The sequence below is a fragment of the Acomys russatus genome, chromosome 1, assembly GCF_903995435.1.
Source record: "Acomys russatus chromosome 1, mAcoRus1.1, whole genome shotgun sequence".
Taxonomy (NCBI): Eukaryota; Metazoa; Chordata; class Mammalia; order Rodentia; family Muridae; genus Acomys; species Acomys russatus.
This window is the reverse complement of record NC_067137.1, coordinates 12,820,649-12,842,145: the sequence shown is the minus strand read 5'-3', so window position 1 is coordinate 12,842,145 and position 21,497 is coordinate 12,820,649. Positions and strand designations below refer to the sequence as shown.

Genomic DNA, 21,497 nt, shown 5'->3' with positions numbered 1-21,497 from the left:
GAAGACGCACAACCTGAGTGTGACTAAAGTGTCGCAAGTGAAAGACAGTGGCTCTCAACCTTCCTAAAGCTGCGGCCCTTTATTCCAGTTCCTCATGCTGTGGTGAACCCCAACCATAAAGTTATTTTCATTGCTGCTCCATAACTGTAATTTTGCTACTCCTATGAATCACCATGTAAACATCTAATATGCAGGGTATCTGATATCTGACTCCTGTGAAAGGGTCATTTGACCCCCAAAGGGATTGCATCCCACAGGTTGAGAAAAGTTGAGATAGATATTGTCAGGAACATTGTGGAGACTTGTCTCAGGGGCACAGTTCCTCTTTAGGCTGGGTAAATAGGTCCTCTGCTTTTAAGGCTTATCCTATGGGCCTAGTCCCTTTTTGGCCTGGGTAAATAGGTGCTCTGTTTGTGAGCCTTGTACTTGAATGGTGAGAAGGTGTTTTTGAGCACCAAGCTGTCTCAGTCACTCACTTTAGGCCACTCTCTTCTCCATGTTAGCTTCACTTTCTCACATTTTTCTTAAATGCTTATTGAAAATAGACATGAATAGCTAGAAATGAAAACAAAAACTAATTGGCATCCGTGATGCTCAGACAAAACCCTCTTTGAGTACAGGCTTGCCTTATAGGCGTTTTCCTCCAAAGAGGAAGAAAGCAGGTTAATAACGGCCGCTGTGGTGTACTGACCTCCATCTGGGTTGCTCTTTGAAGTCTGGAGATGCGTTTCTTGAATGTTCCTCACCCAATTTACTGTGTATGTTGTTTGCTACTCACGTTTACCCTGGGGTGGTCCCTCATCTATTCTGTAGTTCTCTCTGGACACAGAGGGGTACATTTGCAAAGGTTACTCATCCCACATATACACAGCCAATGTACCCACAGATACAGGAGAACTCCCCATATTCATCATCCCGAAGGCCCCATCCCTGCCTCTGTAGCTTCTTCTCACAATGCATACGGAACTGTCTGGCCTATAATTTTTTCAGTCGCTGCCTCCGATTTTGACAATCTGTTTCTGTTTTGAGATTAGATCTAAGAAGAATAACGGCTGGCTTCCTGGGCATGGCGGTGGCTGTCCTGCTATGTGGCTGTACCGTGGCCACTGTCAGCTTCTTCTGGGAGGAAAGCCTGACGCAGCACGTGGCTGGGCTCCTCTTCCTCATGACAGGTATACTGTCCACCATGGGCCTCCTCTCTTCGTCACAGTTTCAGCTTGTCCACGTCACTGTTAGCTCTGTTTTCACTGGTGAGAAGTGAGCAGGCAGAAGCTCATTCTACATTGGTAGGAACACTGAATTTAAAAGGAACAGTGGACAAAGTGCATTTTCCAATTTTCCCCCGGTAGCATTAGTAGGTCAGAGGTCAGTGTACTGTGTTCATTCTCGATTGGAGTCAGTGCTGGGATTTCCTGTCTCGTCATTTAATTCTGTCTTGGACTCTTGACAAAGATGGGCCAGTGTTTCTCAGGATACCTCAAGGAGATACCTCAAGTAACTGATAGTCCCTTCATAGTCCATGTACCCTGGATGTTGTCCTTGGCATTACGGCTGGAGGATTTACTGTGCCAGTGGCTGCTCTTGGTCTTAGAGACAGAGTAAAGGGGGGGGGGGGCAGGCAATGTCTCTATGCATTTTTGTGGGTAGGTGGAGAGACATGAGGAATGATCTCTGATAGCAATGAAATCTGTGAAGAAAGTGAGCAGAGTGCAGTCGGGTGGGGAGATGCTGAGCCAGCAATTTCTGAGTCAAGTGATGAGGAGCAGCCAGAAGCTGGCTGAGAACTGTGGGCTGAGGAAGCCAGCACTGCTGAACCCTGAGCAGGCATGGAATGAGCACGTTCTGTGAAGGAGAGAGGGAAGAGACAGGAAAGGAATCACACAAAGCAGGAGCCACGGTCAAGGAGCAAACCTTTAGAGACCTCTTAGTGAAAAGAAGAACATGTCATAATGTTCTATTTTTAGGTTTCTAGGACCCTCTGGATCCTTCTACTTTGCTATTCTCCCATGCTTCTCTCATCTAAAGTCCCAATAGGATGTCTTCCCCTCTGTCCCAGTTTCCTGGTAAGTGAAGGCTTTCATGGGACATGCCCCTTGGGCTAGTATGCAGATATAAGTGAGTGTATACCATTTGAGTCTTTCTGCTTCTGGGTTAACTCACTCATTATGATCATTTCTAGCTCAATCCATTTGTCCACAAATTTTGGGAATTCCTTGTTTTTAATAGCTGATTTGGGCCCAGGGGTCCCGCTCAAACTAAGGCACCAGTCAAGGACAATACAGGTGGTAAACTTTAAACCCCTACCCAGATCTAACCAATGGACAGAACATTCTCCACAGTTGAGTGGAGAGTGGGATATGACTTTCTCACGTACTCTGGTGCCTCATATTTGACCATGTCCCCTGGAGGGGGAGACCTGGTGACACTCAGAGGAAGGATAGCAGGTTACCAAGAAGAGACTTGATACCCTATGAGCATATACAAGGAGAGGTAATCCCCCTCAGGAACAGTCATAGGGGAGGGGAATAAGGGGAAAATAGGAGGGAGGGAAGAATGGGAGGATACAAGGGATGGGATAACCATTGAGATGTAACAAGAATAAATTAATAATAAAAAAAAAGAAAAAAAAAAGAAAAGAAGAGCATGAATTTGAAGTGAACGTGATGGAAACTACTAGAAGGTTTTAATCAAAGGATGGCTTTACCTAAACTGTAAGGGGTGTGGAAACATGGCTACGTTTGTTTGTTTGTTGTTTTGAAGGATTAACAAGTCAAGAAGGGCTAGTTTTGTCTAAAAAGGAGTTGGGAGTTGGGTCAATGGCTAGCCGAGAGTGGCTGCAGAGAAGAAATGGTTTCCTTTTCAGTCTTCATGAGAAGTTAAGGTGTGGTTAATGAGACAGCACTGAACTAAGCCCCACAAAATAGTAGTAAACTCAGCAGAAGAAGCAATATTACCCTAGACGGCCATTTCCACTTCCCTGAGGCTTTAGAACTCAGGTGACCATGGCAAGGTTTTTTCCAATACTTCCCTTTGTGATGTGTGCTTTAATGCGCCTGTGTCATGGAGGCAGCATGCCTCCAGAGCTTGCTCTGACCGCCTTGCTCCGGTGTTTATCATATATTGAGTATACAGAATGAGAGGCTTCATCATGGTATTTTCATTCATGTCCACGCCATCTTTTCTATGTCTCTCTCAGAACCAACGGATGCATGGAGCTTTTGTTTCTAGCATGCCTACCTCATAACCTTGACATGCAGGTGATTCCTTTTCTTTTATATTCCACACTACTCCTTTTCCATGCAGTGACGTGGCCTTCTCTGCCGACTGTCATAAACACCCCAGCACAACGTTCAGACAAGCCATGGCTTCTGCATAGTTCTGAACAGAAAACCAAGTTAGTTCTTTCTGGTTAAGATGGATGCCCCGTGATGAAGCTCATGAAGTAACCCTGTTACTCGAGGGTTAGACGGAGGATTTGAACCCCTGAGGCCAGGCTCTGGGTATATGTCCGGGTACAAGGCGAGCAAACTGCCCTGAGATTCCTACAAGCTTTGGCTGGGGCTTCATAGTCAGTAAAAACATCTCCTTTTCTCTCCCCTTTGTTAGTTGTGCCCCAAGTTTGTGGGTTCTAGCCCAGTATACATCAAAGAAGAGTAGGTTTGCTTTATTTTTTTTTTAATTGTTTGTGTTTTTTTAGGTAAAGTCTTGCTATGTAGCCCTGGATAGTGTGGAGTTTCTATGTAGTCCAGGCTGGCTTCGAACTTGCAAGTTTCTTGCCCTTGCCTCCTGAATGCTGGGCTTCTAGGTATACACTTTCAGGCCTGGCTGCTTCCCTCAAACTCTGGGAGGCCCCACAACAAAAGCCACAAAAGGATTAGTTTTTAAAGACTACTTTTTACTACAGGTGATATATGACGTAGCAGTTGTTAGTGTTGAAATAGATCACAAGGCCACACTAGCCAGCTCTACCAGTTCTCCCGGACAGGCCAATGAGATGATTTTTTTTTTTTTTTTAACAGAAAGAAAGGGAATCCAGTGTCTGGTAGTCACAGAGAAAGCTGACAGTTTTCAGGGTGCTGTGCTCTTCTGTCACTTGAAGTGGACTGTAGGGAGGTTCCTTTTGTTTCTGTTGCTCCAAGCCATGCCTTCAAACACACTGAGGTAGTTTTTAATCCTGTAGATGAGATAGTCTGGCTGGAGCACCTTCTCAAGCAGTGGCAGGCAATGAGAGCTCGGAAGGGTTAAAAGAATTGATTTTAATTAAGCAGGCTGTCTTCAGCAGCTCTAGTCAGCAGCCCTCCCACAGATTTTTGATGCTAAACTTAGCCCCTTCTAATACGCTGGCTGGCGTCTTCATTCTCTACCTGAACTGATTAGCCGGCCCTTCAATGGAGAACCCCACTCTACTCCCAGCGATGTGACAGTTGCGCCGTTAAAACAGAAAGTGTAGAACACAGCTTTCCTCTTTCTGCTGTGTGGCACAGGGACCAGCCTTAATGACCTGTCGGTGAAACGCTGCTCCTGGGCTATATCGATTTGTATCTGAGAGCTGGGCTGCAATGCTATATGCCCAAACCCCACCCCCCAGCCTTGCAAGGGTTCTGGAGAAGGACCTGGGGTAGGCATCCTCCAAGGCGCCCTCCATTTTAGACCTGTGATATCACTTGCTCTGAGGTTACATACTCGAACACAGTGACATAAAGAGTAGACTGGGTCAGTGAGACCCTCCTTTCCCAGCCTTGAGCTCCTGCCCATTGCTAGAGTGTACTGTTTTCAGTGCAGTGTGTGAATGAATATTCTATCCACACTAAATGAAGCACTGGCTTGGGGGGATGGCTGACTCAGTACAGTGATTGCCCCCACAGGATACAGGCCTCCATGCAGTCCTCCAAACCCACAGAAAAATAGAGCTCTGGGTTGTGGTGGTGTGTGAGTGTGATCTCAGTGGTGGGGGGGGGGCAGAGACTGGGGGTGGGGGGAGGGTTAGGGATTGCGGGCCATTTGGCCACACCTACTTGGTGAGATCCAGGCCAATAAGAGCCTCTGTCTCAAAGATAGACAGAGTTCCTGAGGATGATCCGAGGGTTGTCCTGCGATCTCCATGTACATGTGCACATCCACACACTCACTTGCACACACACACAGACACATGCAGAAAGCAAAACAAAAAACAATAAACAAAGCTTTGTTAGATGGTATTTAGACGAATGTGTATATTAACATATATACCATTGTTACTATGAAAGGGTTAATTTGTTCAGTATTATCAGTTTTATTATAACTTTATCTTTCATAAAATTTTAATCTATCTTTTATTACATTTTTAAATGTGTGTGTATGTGCATGTATGTGCACGTGTGTGGTGTCCACTGTGTGCATGTGGCAGTCAGAGGACTAGTTGTGGGATTTAATCCTTTCCTTCCACCATGTGGCTTCTCAGATTTGCACTTAGGCTTCTCAAGTGCCTTTCTCTGCTGGTTTGTCTCTCCCTGGCCCTTAACTGGTTTTCAACACACCAGAAGTCTCAAACATAGAATAAAGCTTGTATTCCATTTTCCTCCCTTTGTACCTGTCTCGCTACCAGCTCTACCCATTGTCCCTCGTAGGCTGATGCCTCTGGAAGAGCACACGAAGCATGTGACACCCTCATGACATCAGCAGGGGCATGCCCCATCAAGGCCTCAGGAGCAGTTAGCGCCCAGCCTGGGCTGACCTTTCCTTTGCTCCAATGCAGCTAAAAAAAAAGGAATCTGCTGGAGCAGGCCTTATCCTGGAATGATCTAGGCTATCCATCAACTACAACCCTAAACCACAGGCCCTTCATACATTATCTAAAACCCTGGAGACTAAATGTGTTTTGGAATTCAAGGCCTAATATTTTATTTTTGAAAGAGACTATGGCGCGTGCTGTTTGATGTAACATGTCGGCAAGGTCTGGGGCATTGTAGCAAAATCAAATACATTAACATTTCTGCAACCGAATGTATGAATGTCCACTCTACGCAAGCTCAGTGAGGACCGTGACAGCCTTCCGCAGGGCAGGGTGCACTTTGCCGCTAAAGGAAATGGATGCAATAGTGCAGAAAACGATTAGTTTTTGTTTTTGTTTTTTTTTCTTAAAAGGAATTGCAGATCGTGCATCTTTTCGTTGTTATTGTTTACTTATTTTTTTAAAATAAGTTTTCTCCGCCTCTAGTAGGCCTGCCACACCATTTAGTTAAGACAATGAAGATGAGGCTTTTTGAGTAATCTATGTGAAAAGGAGCAAATCCTTTTTGCTGAAAGGGTGAAAATGCAGAATGGTGGCCAGGCTATCTTTTGAAGGCATAGGGGAAAGAAAATCAATGTTTGTGCCTTTGGGCGTTGTAGTCCGTTATTTATCAAGCAGGCTAAGCAGGGGGAAGCAACGTCTCCTCTTCAGTCTCTTAAGCACATCAAAGGAGGGAGGTCAAGAAAGAACGGGCCTCGGTTACCCTAATTACATCTTCCGAGCTGGCCACAGGCACCTCAGAGATTTCAGGGCCTGAGATCAGGCCGAAGATCTGGGACGGTGGCATGAAATTATTTGCTGCCCCGATCTAAAAAAATCCCCTCCAGTTCTGCTCTTCTGTGACGTCACGGGGTGTTCTAATTAGGGATGTCGGCAGAAAACCCTTTAATATTTTATGAGGGAAGTAGCCACACACAGGGCTTATCAGGAAACCAGTAATTATTCACTTTTTGATGATGCTCCCAGTGATAGCCAGGAGCAAGTTCAGGATAGGGGAGCCCTGCTCCCCTGGGGTCACCAGCTGAACTGGAAGTATGAGCTTGTTGGGGAGAAGAGGGAGGTGAGGGAAAGCAGGAGGGAAGAATGGGAAACTAACTTTGCTCCCTAACGGGAAGCTTTAAAATTTTTGGGGTGCAGAATACTTGTATACCCCATTTTATACCTTGGATGAACTAGGGTGCTACTGATAAAATGCAATGTTACTGGAAGTAACTTGCTGTGTTGGTTAAGCCCTTTATGGGGCAACTTGGTCTGAACTATGTTTTAGAAAAAAATTTAAAGAAGATTTATTTTTATCTTGTGTGTATGAGCAGTTTTGCCTGTATGTATATTTGTGTTGTATGTGCATGCAGTGCTCATGAGGACCAGTAGAGGGTGTCAGATACCCTAAAACTGTAGTTACCGAAGTTGTGAGCCATTGTGTGGGTGCTGTGAATCAAACCCTGATCCTTCAAGGACGACAAGTGTTCCTTACCACTGAGTCATCATTCTAGCCCCCATGAATTATTTATTAAGAGGGTATTAATCAATTAATTGTAGACTTCGGTTTTGTTTAGTAGGTTTTCTTGATTCTATGAGCTCATGTCTGTTGGCCAATACATAGTCATTACAGATAATCCAAGAATTATCTTCTACCTCTGCTTGCAATGCATGTTGGGAAGTGGACAGAGCACTGGATTCCTGATCAAGAAGATCATATGAAACTACCCCTCATCTAACCAGAACTAGGCCCGGACATTGCCTTGCTAAGACACATAAAAGAGACGGAAGGATGTGACATTCAGTTAGCAGACCCAAGCACACACGACGCTAAGGGTTGAGTTTCCCACAACTTACATGTCGAATCCCCAGCCCCTAGGATCTCAGAGTGTGACTCACCTTGGAAACAGGGTCTTTAAAGAGACACTCATGTTCAGTTAGGGCAGTATGTGGTGTCTTAAGGCAGTATAGGCAGTGTTGCTCTTAGAGAAGGGGACATCTGAAGAGTTACACGTGAGGAGAAGGCAACCATGCCCAAGGCGAGGTGGGTTCAGATGCAGACTGTCCCGCTGATGCCTTGAGCTTAGACTTATGGCCTCTGGGATTCTAAGAAAAGTAGCTCTTTTTTGTGTTTGTTTTTTCAGTTGCCTTGTCTGTAATACACTGTGTTACAGCAGCTTTATTAAGCTCATACACGTGAACACCGTGAGATGTGTGCGGGGACCTAAAACAGACCTCCAAACTGATCTTTGTTATTTAAATAACGATTTTTTTTTTCTGATGTGATCAAATTTTTAGGATTTTTGTTTCTTTGTTTGGAGACACGGTCTCACTATGTAGCTCTGGCTGTCCCTGGAACTCACTTTGTAGACCAAGCTAGCCTCAAACTTCCAGAAATCCTCCTGTCTCTGCTTCCCAAGTGCTGGAATTAAAGGTGTGAACTGGTACCCACAGAGGCATTTTATTTTATTTTAAGACCTTGAGCGAGGCAGCCGTCTTTATCCAGGATCATGCTGTTAAGCTCTGTGGTCTTTCAGTACATTTCCTTGTCTGGTCATGAATAAGCCTTCCCATTGTACCAGGAACAGCTGCAGCCTCTAGATGTTTGCAGACTTCTTCAAGGATGCAGGTCTGGATGCGACAATTCTTCCTGTCTCTCCTTTGCCTTCCTTTCACCCAGAACCACTGGAGGAGTTTTAGAATGGGGAAAGGCGCTGCTGAGGGTAGCACCCCATAGGGTCCTATGGGACAAAGAAGGGGCAGACAGGGGACACATAGGTGGGCCAGGATGCCTGCTCTCCCTTACTGCATATCACAGTTTCATCAGTTTGACAAGTCTATCTTCCGAGAAGAACCTGAGTGGCTGGGAGATGCATGTGGTATTTCATGAAAAAATAAATACAAGCAGGAATGGGAAAGGGGGTAAGAGAAAGGGGCAAAGAAATTTACAGGGTATGTTAGCTTTCTGTAAGTATAAAAAAAACACCTGGGTAGATCAATTGAAAAGGAAGAAAACGTTTGTTTTGATTTGTTCTTGGGTTCATGGTTTCGGAATTTTAAGTTCATGGCTTCTTGGCCCTGTGTCTTTGGGCCCATAGACAGAGTGAGCACATGGCGTTCCAACAGCTCCCTCAAGGGTACACCTCTGGGACCTAATTTTCTTCTACCAAAGGTTCCACTGTCTCCCAGTCATGCTCACTGTTACTCTAGATGATAATAGAGTGGTCAGGTCCAGAAAGGAAGCTGACACACCATCACCTGCCTTTCCCCAACCGCTACTCTATTTATTATTGTATTTAACATTTCGTGCTGTGTCTTGAGACCTGGAAAAAGAAGCTAACACTAGCTCCCCTCCCCCTTCTCCTCTCCAACTCCTGTCTTCCTGTTCCTCCTGACTTTGTGGCTCATGGGCTAATTATGTGTCATCATTTCTCAGGCCCGCTCCTGACATACCATTATTGTTATTATTATTATTATTATTATTATTATTATTATTATTATTATTATTATTATTATTATTATTATTACTACTACTACTACTATAGTTAATGCTTACATGCAGATAAACATGACACTTGGCCTTTGCTGTACATTTAAGCTCCAAACCATAACACAAGGCAAATTGGAGCCAAGAGTGAGGGTGGAAGCTAAAAGCACACCAAGGCAGTCTGTGGTTTGCTCACTAGAGGGAGTGGGGCACAGATTTTTAGCTTTAGGGAGCTTTAGCCTCTAAAGCTCGGACAAAGAAAGAAACCCAGTTAGAGTTATCACACAGTGTCCATGAGGGCTGCACTCACCAAGGGCACAGGAAAATACATTCATTCAGGACCTGAGGCAGAGAGAGACACCTATGCCCTGGCCATGTCTTCAGATTAGATGGGTCTTTACCCCCTTTTCCTATTCAGCATGAATCTGGGGTACAATAAAAAATGCATCACACCAAAAATAGATTTATAGAGTTGAAGGGTGCTCATTAAAAAATCAACATTTATTTAGAAAGCAAAAGGCATAAGCTGTTACTTTTTTTTTTTTTTTTTAAGTAGTTTTGTTTCCTAACAGTATGGTAGTCCCAAAGACATGTTAGGAAAAGCACTTCTTCTGTGTCTTGTTTTGGATTAGCAGAATTATGAGCATTTGACACTGTAAGAGACTTGTGTTGCCAAAACCCCGCTCTACACTGCGCCTTGAGAGAAGGCTGGCAATATCCGGGTCGGACAGAGCTGAGATTAGAATGAATATTTCTTGCAGCCCAGCCCAGTTCATTTTACATCAAAGGATGCTTGGGAAGTCTAAATTTGAACTCAAGTTTTCAGGGGTCATTAGCATCACACACTGCTTGTTGGAAATGCTTGCTTTTAGGCAGTCAGCTGTGTGCAGAGGACATCTGAGTGCGGGAGGAAGCTGTTGTTCCCCCCATCCCCCTACCACCACCACCACCCTCCCCCACCCCACTTCCCCCAAGGAAAAGGTCGTTGTTCCACTATTATAGTCTACCTGTTGATTCTCCCGACATCAGTTTCCCCCTCAACGGCCTTATTGTTCCAGTACCAGCGTTCCTTCATGGCCCTGCTGTTCACAAACATGGTTTCTGTTGCCAGTGCAGTCGTGTGGACAGATGTAAGGACATTTGCTTTTCACAGGGCTTGGTAAAAGCAGGGAAGTATTCTCTTAAATGGTCTGCTCCTTGATGAAAGGATGATTTCCGTCCTTGTTTCCCATCTGGACAACTCCAGTGACATGTCTGCTGATTTAAAAAAAAGAAGAAGAAGAAGAAGAAGCCAGAAAAGCAACATCGTTTCTATTAGAGATTGGAAACAAAGCCAGACAGAGAGAAGGAAATAGCAAATTATCTTAGCTAGAGCACCCTCTTTTAGAATATTTATTTTCTGAGCGCACACTTGGAAAAAAGACTTAGGTAATATGTCCTTGCATGATCGGAATGGAAGCGGAGGCCTAGAGCTTGTAAACAGGCGATGGTGACCTCTGTTCCCTGGGAACTGCGGCCTGCTCCAAGCTTGTTTCTCAGTCAGTGGCTTTGATCTCCAAAGCTACAGATTAAAATGGGGGCAGAACTCTTGCTTCTTTTTGCCTGTCTTTTCAGTTCTAAACTCTGTGCCTCATGTGTCCCCCAAGGACATGAAGGCCATCTCCCAGCAAACAGATGCCACTTTCTTTGTCCACAGGAATAATCCAGGGTGTGATGAAGGACTGTGTGGGGTTTGGATGCCAGTTTCTGTTCTCATTGGTTCATTTTATTTCATGAACTCAGCAAACACCCCATTTTCATCCTGTCCCAACTCTCATGAGCCACCCCTGAGGGCATCCTCAGATCATCACTTGAGTACCAAAAAACACTTTTTATCAGCATTCTGGTGTGTGTGTGTGTGTGTGTGTGTGTGTGTGTGTGTGAGAGAGAGAGAGAGAGAGAGAGAGAGAGAGAGACAGAGAGACAGAGAGACAGAGAGAGAGACAGAGACAGAGACAGACAGACAGACAGACAGAGAGAGAGACAGAGACAGAGAAACAGAGAGAGACAGAGACAGAAAGACACAGAGACAGACAGACACAAAGAGAAGACAGACAGAGAGACAGAGACACAGACACAGACAGAGAGACAGACAGAGAGAGGAGGGATGACAACCTCAGGTGACAATCTTTGAGTTTTGTTTTTTGACAATGTCCCTTACTGGCCCAGTGAGCTAGACTGGCTGCCTAGCAGGCCCTGAGGCTCTATCTGCCTGTCTTTGTCTTCTCAGGGCTGTGATTATAAGTATGTGCCACCATGATTGGCTTTTCAGGTGGGTATCAAACCAACAACTTCATGCTTACAAGACAAGAACCTTAGCAAATGAGCTCTTGTTTTGTCTGTCAGCCCTGATTTTTCATGTTCCTGAAGGACAATTGTATATCACATATTGATATGTTAAGGTAAATTTTTGGCATATATCTATATGTATATATGATATATGTGCAATATATAATAAATATACACATATGCACATATATTTACCACTCAAATTAATTGCAGTTTGCATGATTGAAGTGCATAATACCTTTACTAAGATATTTACATCAATTCTAAATTCCTAGGTTTAATTTATTCATTTGAAAGCATTCAATATTTTGTTCTTTTAAAAAAAATTGCTGAAGGCCAAGTGTGTGTTAGATCCTGTATCTTACAAAAAAAGGGCCACTTCTAAAAATTCACTTAATTTTATAGGCAATATGATAAACATAATTATCATCATTACAAAAGAAAACATAACTTTGTATAGTGAGTACAACTATATGAAAATATGAGGCTAGTAGAGAGCAAAGGAAATGGCAACTGGACTTGAGAGATTGTTAGATGTTCCTCCCTTAAACACAGATTTTTCTTTTTCTAGACAGGGTTTCTCTGTGTAGCTCTGGCTGTCCTGGACTCTTTGTAAACCAGGCTGGCCTCGAACTCACAGTGATTCACCTGCCTCTGCCTCCCTGAATGTTGGGATTGCAGGCGTGTGCTACCGTGCCTGGCTTTGAAACAGAATTTTTAAGGGCTGGGAATATTACTAGTAGTCGAGTGCTTGTCTGGCATTCAGGAAGCCTTGGGTTGATCCTCCAACATTTTCTAAAACCCAGTGTGATGGTCAATGCCCATGATCCCAGCACTCCAGAGGTGGTGACGGGAGGATCAGACACTCAGGATCATCCTCACACAGTGAGGGCCGAGCCTGCCTGGGCTAAATGAAACACTGTCTCTGGAAAACAAACAAGCAGTAACAAAAGGCATGGCCTGGGAAGCAACTCTGTTGATAAAGTGCTTGTTTTCATGAAAACTGGAGTTTGATCCCCAGTACTGAGGAGACAAACACACTTGCATACACACACACACACACACACACACAGACAGAGAGAGAGAGAGAGAGAGAGAGAGAGAGAGAGAGAGAGAGAGAGAGAGACAGACAGACAGACAGACAGACAGAGACAGACACAGAGACACAGAGACTGAGACACAGAGAGAAAGATTTACTATTAAATTATTTAAAAAACAAAAACAAAACTAAGTTGAAACATGCATAATTACTTAAAGTAGGCAAAAATAAATCTGAATGATTCAAATTACCTAAAATTTCCCTGCTACTTGTCAGGGTTTCTTGAATGAATTGATTCAAGTAAAAGAATGTCAGGTGTTCTTGAGTTTGGAGTGATCTGATTCTCACAAAGGTTTGTCTGGCATTTGCCCGGTTACAAGCACAGGCACGGCTGACCGTTCTGCCCTCTCTGTACCACTTCTAGGGATATTCTGCACCATCTCTCTCTGCACGTACGCTGCCAGCATCTCCTACGATTTGAACCGAGTCCCGAAGCTGATTTACAGCCTGCCTCACGATGTGGAACATGGCTACAGCTGGTCTATGTTTTGTGCCTGGTGCAGTTTAGGTTTTATTGTGGCGGCTGGAGGTCTCTGCATCGCTTATCCGTTTATTAGCCGGACCAAGATGGCACAACTAAAGTCTGGCAGGGACTCCACGGTATGACTGTCTGCGCCGAAGCAGGCTCAGGTACGGAGTGGGTCTGCGTTCCGTTAAGGAGTGGAACTGAGTTCGCATCGGGGCTCCAAGCACAAAGAGGTCTTCTTCATTCCAACCTGGCGCCTGCAGCCCTTTCTGGATGACTGACAGAGAGAACTGTGTAGAACCTCCCAACCTTTCTAAGGACAGAGCGGCTGTGGGTTCAAGTGCTTTAATGACTATTTATGCTTTGACTGTGAGAAAAGAGGACTCATTCAACGGGGACGTTTATAGGCACCGGAGACCCGGAACAGAGATGGAAAAATTTGTACGATTTCCATTTATTTCAGAAAGTTTGTATATAATGATTACTGGAGGGCCGTTTCTATTTGCAAAAGCATTCATAATTTTCTTGTCACTGTACCAGGCTTGTACGACTTTAATGCATCATCTTCAGAACCTGTCCCAATGGTGTTTTCTTGTGTCGGCACCTGATGTTTGTGGGTTATTTGTGGATGTTCCTTGTCACAAGAGGACTCTTCTTCTGTTGCCTTATTATTACTTCTAATGAATTGACGTCCACTCCCTGTCTTTGTACTGGATTCAAACGCATAAAAAAAATAACCAACCAACCGTTTAAGAGCTGATCCGCACCACTATGCAGTATTGTGTAAAGACGTCTTTGTTGTTTTCTCGTGTCTGTTTCTGTTAACTGGATTTCTGCATTAAATGTCTGCCCCCTTGTTAAGTTGGCCATGCTTTTTTCCTGTCTTTTAGCTGGATCAAGAAGTCTTCCCTAGGCATAGGCCACCCAAAAACTGCGTTTTGTGAATTCTGTCTTGGTTTTAATTATTTTGTTTGCTTGTTTGTTTTGGTTGGTTGGTTTGGTTTTTTGAGGTGAGGTCTTGCTGTGCAGTCCTGGCCTCTGCTCACTGTGTAACCCCATCTGGCCTTGAACCTGCAGGGCTCCTCCTGCCTGGGCCTTTATGAGTTCTGGGAATACAGGTATGAGGCACCGAGTCCAAATTATACTAAGCCTGATTGCTTTGCGTCCACTGGTTATTATTATTTATCTTTTTGTAGCAATTACATGTTTCTTATTGACATAAGATGTCACTTTCAATGTCGGGTTTTAAGTTTCGCTATGATATTTAAGCCCCCATACCCTTACCACCTGTCTGGTGTGCACTCAGGGGTATGTGTGAGCCTTGGCCTTATGGGTTTTTCAACTTCACATGGGTATATATCAGAAATACCTGGAAAATTCTTCAGCAGGACAGTTAATTCAAGGGTACACGGGTGAGCATACACTTTAATTTTAAAAGAAAAAGACAAGCCATGCAGATAATTCTGGTGTGCTTCCAGGACTGAGAAAATCCACCATTTGGTCAGAATGGGACTTACTTCCTAAGCCACCAACAATAGTACTAACTTAGCACTGGCCCTGAGGCCCCAGCTGGGCCGTGCGCATTTCCAGATGTCACTATATCCTTTACTCTCAGAAGCTCTACCAGGCAGGAACTATTACAGGCAGCCGAGGACCAAGAATGGGAACATTTGTTTCATTTTTTTTTTTTTTCTACTTTAAAATCTTTCCACTGTATTTTCTCATCTTCTAATGGAGAACTAGGCACTATGGTCTAAGCTTTTCCTTTGGGACAAATACCAGCCCCTGTCTCACATGACAGGTATAATAAGATTCTATAAATAAGGGGAAATGCCACCTCCTCAGTAAGACAGTCTTTCAGAGTTTAATTTCACAGCACGAACTTCATTCTTAAAAACCTCAGTTGGTAGAGTGCTCGCCTAGCATGCCAAAGCCCAGGATCTAGTCCCCATCACTTCATACACTGGGCATGGTGGCACATGCCTGTAATCCCCGTTCTTAGGGAGGGGCCAGAGGATCAGAAGTTCAAGGTCATATTTGACTACTACAAAGTGAGTTTGAGGCCAGCCTGGGCTACGCTGAGGACCTGTCTCAAACAACACCACCTGAAAAATCTCAGTATTTAGAAAAAGAAAAATAATAATCTCTCCAAAAGGGAACAAAGTCTGTTTCTCAATGCCAGCACCCACACATCATCCTGGGGGCTTCTGGGAGGAGGCAGTGATGCCAGAGCTGGCCCTCCTCGCATCCTCCCCAGAGAGTCCACGCACTGCTGCGGTCCCAGGCAGCCTCTCCAATCTGGTTAACAAGCCAGTCTCTGTAGATGAGAACAGATACGTCTAGAAAGAGGCGATTATTTTCATTTATTACTGACGTGGGAAACTCTCAAAGCAGGAGAGCTCTTTCTTTGAAGCCTTTTCTCCAGATCCCTGTAGAGAATGTCAGGACTCTTGCGCATTTGTATTCTACCCACCGCAGCAGTGGCTGAGCAAGTCACTTTTGAAGTTTCAGAGGCTCTTCCTAGAGGTTTGAGGTGAGAATAGAAGAAAGCTTTGCTGTGGCAGAGGTGGGAAGGTTCACACAGCACACAGGTTCCTAGGAAACCAGGGGAATCCACAGACTCCAAACAGGAGCTGGCAAGAGCCTTCTAGCCATAGGATCTGGGAACACCGGCAGGGGTTAGGGTGATGAGCCTGGACAAGATTCCCCCATTTCTGTTTACTCTCCAGGAATTGAGCAAATGGTGTCAATATTGGGCATTTGGCCCCCCATCTTGGGGTCCTCCTAGAGGTGTTTCTTCAACTGGTCCTTGGACATGACTGGTTTACATGGCTTAGCAGGACTGCGTGGGGAATGAAATTTTCTTCTGCTTGTTCGCGGCCCTACTTTTCGTTGCACGCATGTGGCAAGACAATTTCTTTGCCTCAAGGGATTTTGATGGGCAGTAAGCAGATGTAGTTGAGCTCATGGAAGTGAGGGTAAGAGTGGAGAGTCACAGGAGGGACTTCATGCACTGGAAGTGTCCAGGGGCAGCTCTGAGACAACAAAGGGAAGAGGAGGGCAACCAGGTGACTGGCTGTACCCTGTATTATCAGAGTGTCCAGGGATCCTGGGGCTGTTGGTATTAAAAACTCCCATCTCCAAGTGGGTGGGTGGTGGCACATGCCTTTGATCCCAACACTTAGGAGACAGAAGCAGGTGGATCTCGTAAGTTCGAGGCCAGCCCGGTCTACAGAGTGAGTTCCAGGACAGCCAACGCTATACAGAGAAACCCTGTCTCAAAAACCCAAAACCAATCCAATCCAAACCAAACCAAATGAAACAACAAACAGACAAATACCCTTCCATATCTTAAGACTGTATTCGAAAGCTGGGAAGAACAAAGCCTTGGCTAAGGACTTTTTAGTAGTGGCTGGTCAGCCTTGGAAAATCTAGGGACATTGGCCCATCTATGCTTATGTCTTTCTAGTGGTGACCCATAAAGGTTTTTGGTTTCCCCCCTCAGCCCCATAAAGTAAAACTCTGAATGTTAGGTGGATTTACAGAGCATCTGAGACTTCAGGCTTAAAAAAAAAAAAGTTCACATCTTCCTGCCACATAGAGATAATATTTAGCAAAGAAGGCTTTAGCCAAAGCCCTGATGAGAGAGCCACAGGGCCAACATCGCCCCTCTTTTGAACAGCCTTGTCTGTGGTTTTACTTGCATCGTTAGAACCTTGACCACCCACTCAGAGGAAACCTTGCCTCTTTCTTTGGACCACCAGGGGCTCTTGAGAATCAAGATTGTGAAAACATAACATCTTCCATAAAGATCAATTAAATATTTCAACAAATATTTTTGGAATGTCTAACATGAGCCAAGAGCTCTGCTAGACACTTGGGAAGCAATGCAGCTAGTTGAACAGAGGCTCTTGCCAGCATGGAGCTTCTGCTGTGGTAAAAGGAAGTAAGGTATAGATTAGGCAAATCTATTCTTTCTGATCCCAAATTGCATAAATACAGAATTAAAGTAATTTTGACAGTTGTTTTTATAAGGCGCTTTTGAGTGACAATCACACGGTGAGCTGTATGCATTTCCCTTTTGCATTGTTTTTATAACTCACGAGAGCCGGGCTGTGGTGGTGCGCACCTGTAATCCCAGCACTCAGGAGGCAGAGGTAGGTGGGTCTCCGTGAGTTCGAGGCCAGCCAGGTCTCCAAAGGGAGTACAGGACAGCCAGGGTTATACAGAGAAACTCTGTCTCAAAAAACAAACAAACAAACAAAAAACAAAACAACAACAAAACTTTCACGATATTTTTCTTAGAGGTGAGAAGGTGCCTTTTGAAAATTTCCCATTTGAAACCGAGATCAGAGAAGGATAAAAACGTATGAAACAAGTGAACTAAATAGTGGGACGGAGAGGCACCTGGGTCCTGAGGACAGGTAAGTGGAGGTCGGTGTACTCCAGGGCGACCTTCTGATGAGGGCTGAGTATTGGTATTCTCAGTGCTTCAGGGCCTGGATGCTGCCTCAAAGCCACTTAGGCTGGTTCCCGAGCTGAGGACAGCCACATCTCTGCTTGATTTATTTGAATTTACACACACCAAACCACAACCCTCCTAGACACTGTCTTTGAACAGGCTACACTGCCATAGCGCCTCTCCTCTCCAGTTATTCCTCACACCCTGACTACATGCTGACTAACACTGACCAGACTTAAGACTCCTGCAAGATGCAAACTGCCTTGCTCCTGCCGTACCTCCACTGCTGTGTCCAGTGTCGGGTGCACAGTAGGCACTCTTAAATCTCTGTGCAGTCTATCAATGAACTCAGAGTCACAGATGTAAAGTCTCCTTCCCCAGACACCACTGACTCCCTCGACACCCATTTTAGGGAAGCCACTAAAAATAGACAGTAGTATGATAAGGCTGGATGGAAGGATAATATAGCTCGGCAAGCAAGTAAGCCTCATTAGGATAATTAAAGGGACTATTAACCCAAACTAACCCAGATATAACTTGCATGTGTTATGAACAAAGCACTATGCAACATTTATTTGATGACTCAAACGTTATTAAGTTAGTAACCTCAATATGATTCTACACCTCAATTTAAACCTCTCCCCATTTATGGGCTGGCATTTTACATCTCTAATTGGAATTCTGAAAGGGATGCCTCAGAAATAATTTCTTCTGAATGCAAATGGCTGTACTGACCAAGAACTCTTTTAAAATGCATTTGTATTTCCCCAGGGCTTTGTCCTTTGACCAGAAGGAGTGGAAACTCTCTGTCCTGCAAAACAACCACAAATGGTTGAAGATGCTTAAGGCGCCCAACTGCATTCTGGGAATACGACTATTCAATATATTTCTGCTTTGTATGCAACTTATATTTTTGCAAACCTTCAAAGCAAGCTTTTTTAATTGTTCTAAATTCTATTTGAGTATGTCTGCTTGGAGTGCCTATAAGAAGAAAGCAAACATTACCTATAAATCAAGATTCTTTCTTTGTGTGTTTGTGTATGTGTGTGTGGATGTCACAGACGTGGGTGTGGATACATACACCAAATGTGCATGTGAGAAGAGGCCAGTGGAAGACATTGGACATTTTCCTTTATTATTCTCTTCCTATTCCCTTGAGACAGGTCTCTCACCAAACCTGAAGGTCACCCAAGCTCCTGGGATCTGCTTGTTTCAGTCCTCAAAGGCTGGGGTTACAGCTGTGTGAGGTCATGTCTGGGTTTTATGTGGGTACTTGGGACTCACACTCTTGCACAGCAAGATCTCTTACCTACTGAGCTGTCCCCCACCCCCAGATCCCTCTGCCTTTATCACGTGTGTGTGTGTGTGTGTGTGTGTGTGTGTGTGTGTGTGTGTGTGTGTCTCCTTTGGCGCTCACTATTAAAACAGTGCCTGTGTGCTTGAACTGCCTTTGGTCTCCTTTGGGTCTCGGAGTGAATGTGCTGCTGGTAGGAAACAGAAGGTCAAAGGGTCTGGAGTGGAGAGAACAAAAGGGCAGTGGTAGAGGCAAGGTCCCAAGAGCAGCAGGGCTTAGCTGGCTGCCATCAGGAGGGGGTTGCACTTTATTCTGGCAACAGGAAGCAATTAAAGTGTCTAAGGAAGGAGAATCATTTGCTCTCATTTCAAGTTTAGGACTTTCGTACTGCAGCTGAGTAGAAAAGGGATTAGGAAAGATGGGGACTAGCCATGACATCACAAGAGACAAGATGATGACCTCGACCGGGGAGATGGCAAGGAAAATAGGTAAGAGTGGGCAGGTGTGTTTCCGAGGTGGCCGTGACAAGACTGGCCAGTCAATTGGATCTGGGGGAAACCATAGCAAGGATAACCAAGAAGAAGCTGCCTTTGGAAGCTTTTGGGACTAGGTAGCTCTCTTAGGATCTTGGGTTCTGGGTGGAGTGGCACACAGCTGTAACCCCAGCAACTGGGAGAGAAAAAATGAAGGCCGTCCTTTCCTACACTGCAAATTGGAAAGGTCAGCTTGGGTCACTGAGACCCTGTCCCCGAAAGCAAGCAAACAAACAAACAAGGAAGTCAAAGGCCTTTTCCTCACTTTGTTTGTTCCTGCCACCCTGCCACCACGTCTGGTTCGTGAAGAGCTGGGGATGGAACCGAGGGCTTTGTATATGCTAGGCAAGTACTCTGCCAACTGAGCTGCCTTCCCAGCCTGAACCACTGTGGTTCTTGTTGGGGCAAAGGAGAGAAAGAGAGAGAGAGAGAGAGAGAGAGAGAGAGAGAGAGAGAGAGAATGGGGAAAGACAAGAGAGAAAGCGAATGGCGTTTCATTACAAAGCCTGTGTTGTGTAGGATTCACTAGATCCTGAACTTGAGACGTCACGGCACTGAACACTGTGGTTGAGCATGTAGCTCAGGAAGTGGGAGAGAAGTCATTGCTCACTCTGTGGGACTGGCGAGACTTCGGTTCAGGCTCGACGGGAACAGCTTCTAATGTTTGTGGGTAAATGATCCTAGGTGGGAGGGGCAAGTGTCCCACAGTGTGGTGGGAGGGGCAGGTGTCCCACAGTGTGTCTTCCAACCCCAGCTACCACCCCCTCCCCCCCGCTAGGCTGTTGGTCTCAGGTCAAGTGCATCCCTTCTCCAGAGCTTACCAAGCTTGTGAGAATAAGCTCCTGAGTGACTTAGGACTGATGTTTCTGAAATGTTCAGTTCATTGGGAAAATGATTCCATAACCTTAAATGGCCAAGACCCTGGCTTCCTCTAGTGTTGTAAGGCGAGGTGAACTGTAGCTTCAGATTCCTTCAAAAGAGATCTTTAGTTTGCATAGGACCTCTGTGTGCTCCATTCCAGTGTACACGTGGAGTGACACCCTCTGGGGCTTCTAGAAAGTGCATAGAGTCTTGCAAGATTCCTAGAGGTACCACTAGACTCTGACAAAGTGAACCTGGGCTCTCTGTTGACCATGCCCTAAAACACAGTAGGTACTACGTCATCATAGCCAGATGTAAAACAAAGGACCGTTTATTCTGGTTTGTGGTTTTTGGATCTTGAGGCAGAAGTGTGTAGCTCTGGCTGCCCTGGAACTCACTATGTAGACCGGGCTGGCCTTGAACTGGAGATCTGCCTGCCTCTACCTCCCGAGCACTGGCATTAAAGGTGTGCCCCGCCACTCTGCGGCTCAGGACAGTTCGTTCTTTAATCACAGAATTTCCGTTTCAAACTTTCGGCTTGCCTGCCTGTCGAGCCGACTGTGATGAGCACATAAAGACTTGCTTTAGAAGCCTGGCCATGCCTGAGCTGAGCTTCACTCAGCCATGGCGTCCGTGGGTTTCAGACACACTCCCTACAAGCCGAACACATTACACCTCACCTTGTCAAGCTGTTTCAGCCCGTTAAACCTAAGTGTTTAAAATGCACCCAAAGACATCGTTGAGGTTTTTCTCATTGCTCCCTTAAGCCTGGTTTTCCACTTCTTAGTTCTACACTCTGTGGGCTGCTTCGAAAAGAAAAGAAAACAGAAACAACCACTAAACCGCACTTCTGTCAAGCACTTTGTTTTAGAGACACATTTATATTAAACTTAGTATCTCTTCATTCTGGTTAGAGAGATAAGAGACAAAGAAGGAAGCACTGGGTCCCATGCTCCTCTCCACTGGTGGCTCTGGGCAGTAAAGACAGTGAGTCTTCGAATGAGGACCTGACTCACAACCTCCTGAAAAGTACTAAGTAGCTAGGTTGCGAGTTGCTTTCCAGCCCTCTCATCCCACAGACTTCCTATCTCCTTATGCGGCATCTATGTTAACACCCCCAGAAGCCACATCCACTCCGGGGTGATCTATCCCTAGCCATATATGAGGCATTCTCAGCATTTTATGCATCTATATAGAATTCTCATCCCCTCATGATTT

General features: G+C 45.1%; 1 protein-coding gene across 2 annotated transcripts in view; it reads left to right on the top strand.

The window, feature by feature from the left end:
* Tmem178a (transmembrane protein 178A) overlaps window positions 1-13,474 on the top strand; it is a 56,451-nt gene extending 42,977 nt beyond the window's left edge. The window contains exons 3-4 of one of the 2 annotated variants that reach the window (XM_051163563.1): window positions 1,035-1,172; window positions 13,028-13,472. In XM_051163563.1, the coding sequence (XP_051019520.1) occupies window positions 1,035-1,172; window positions 13,028-13,269 (380 nt within the window). In that variant the 3' untranslated portion in view covers window positions 13,270-13,472. Of the gene's footprint in view, window positions 1-1,034; window positions 1,173-13,027 lie in introns of both variants that reach the window. The other variant, XM_051163651.1, reaches the window with a different exon arrangement.
* Window positions 13,475-21,497: the final 8,023 nt, after the last annotated feature.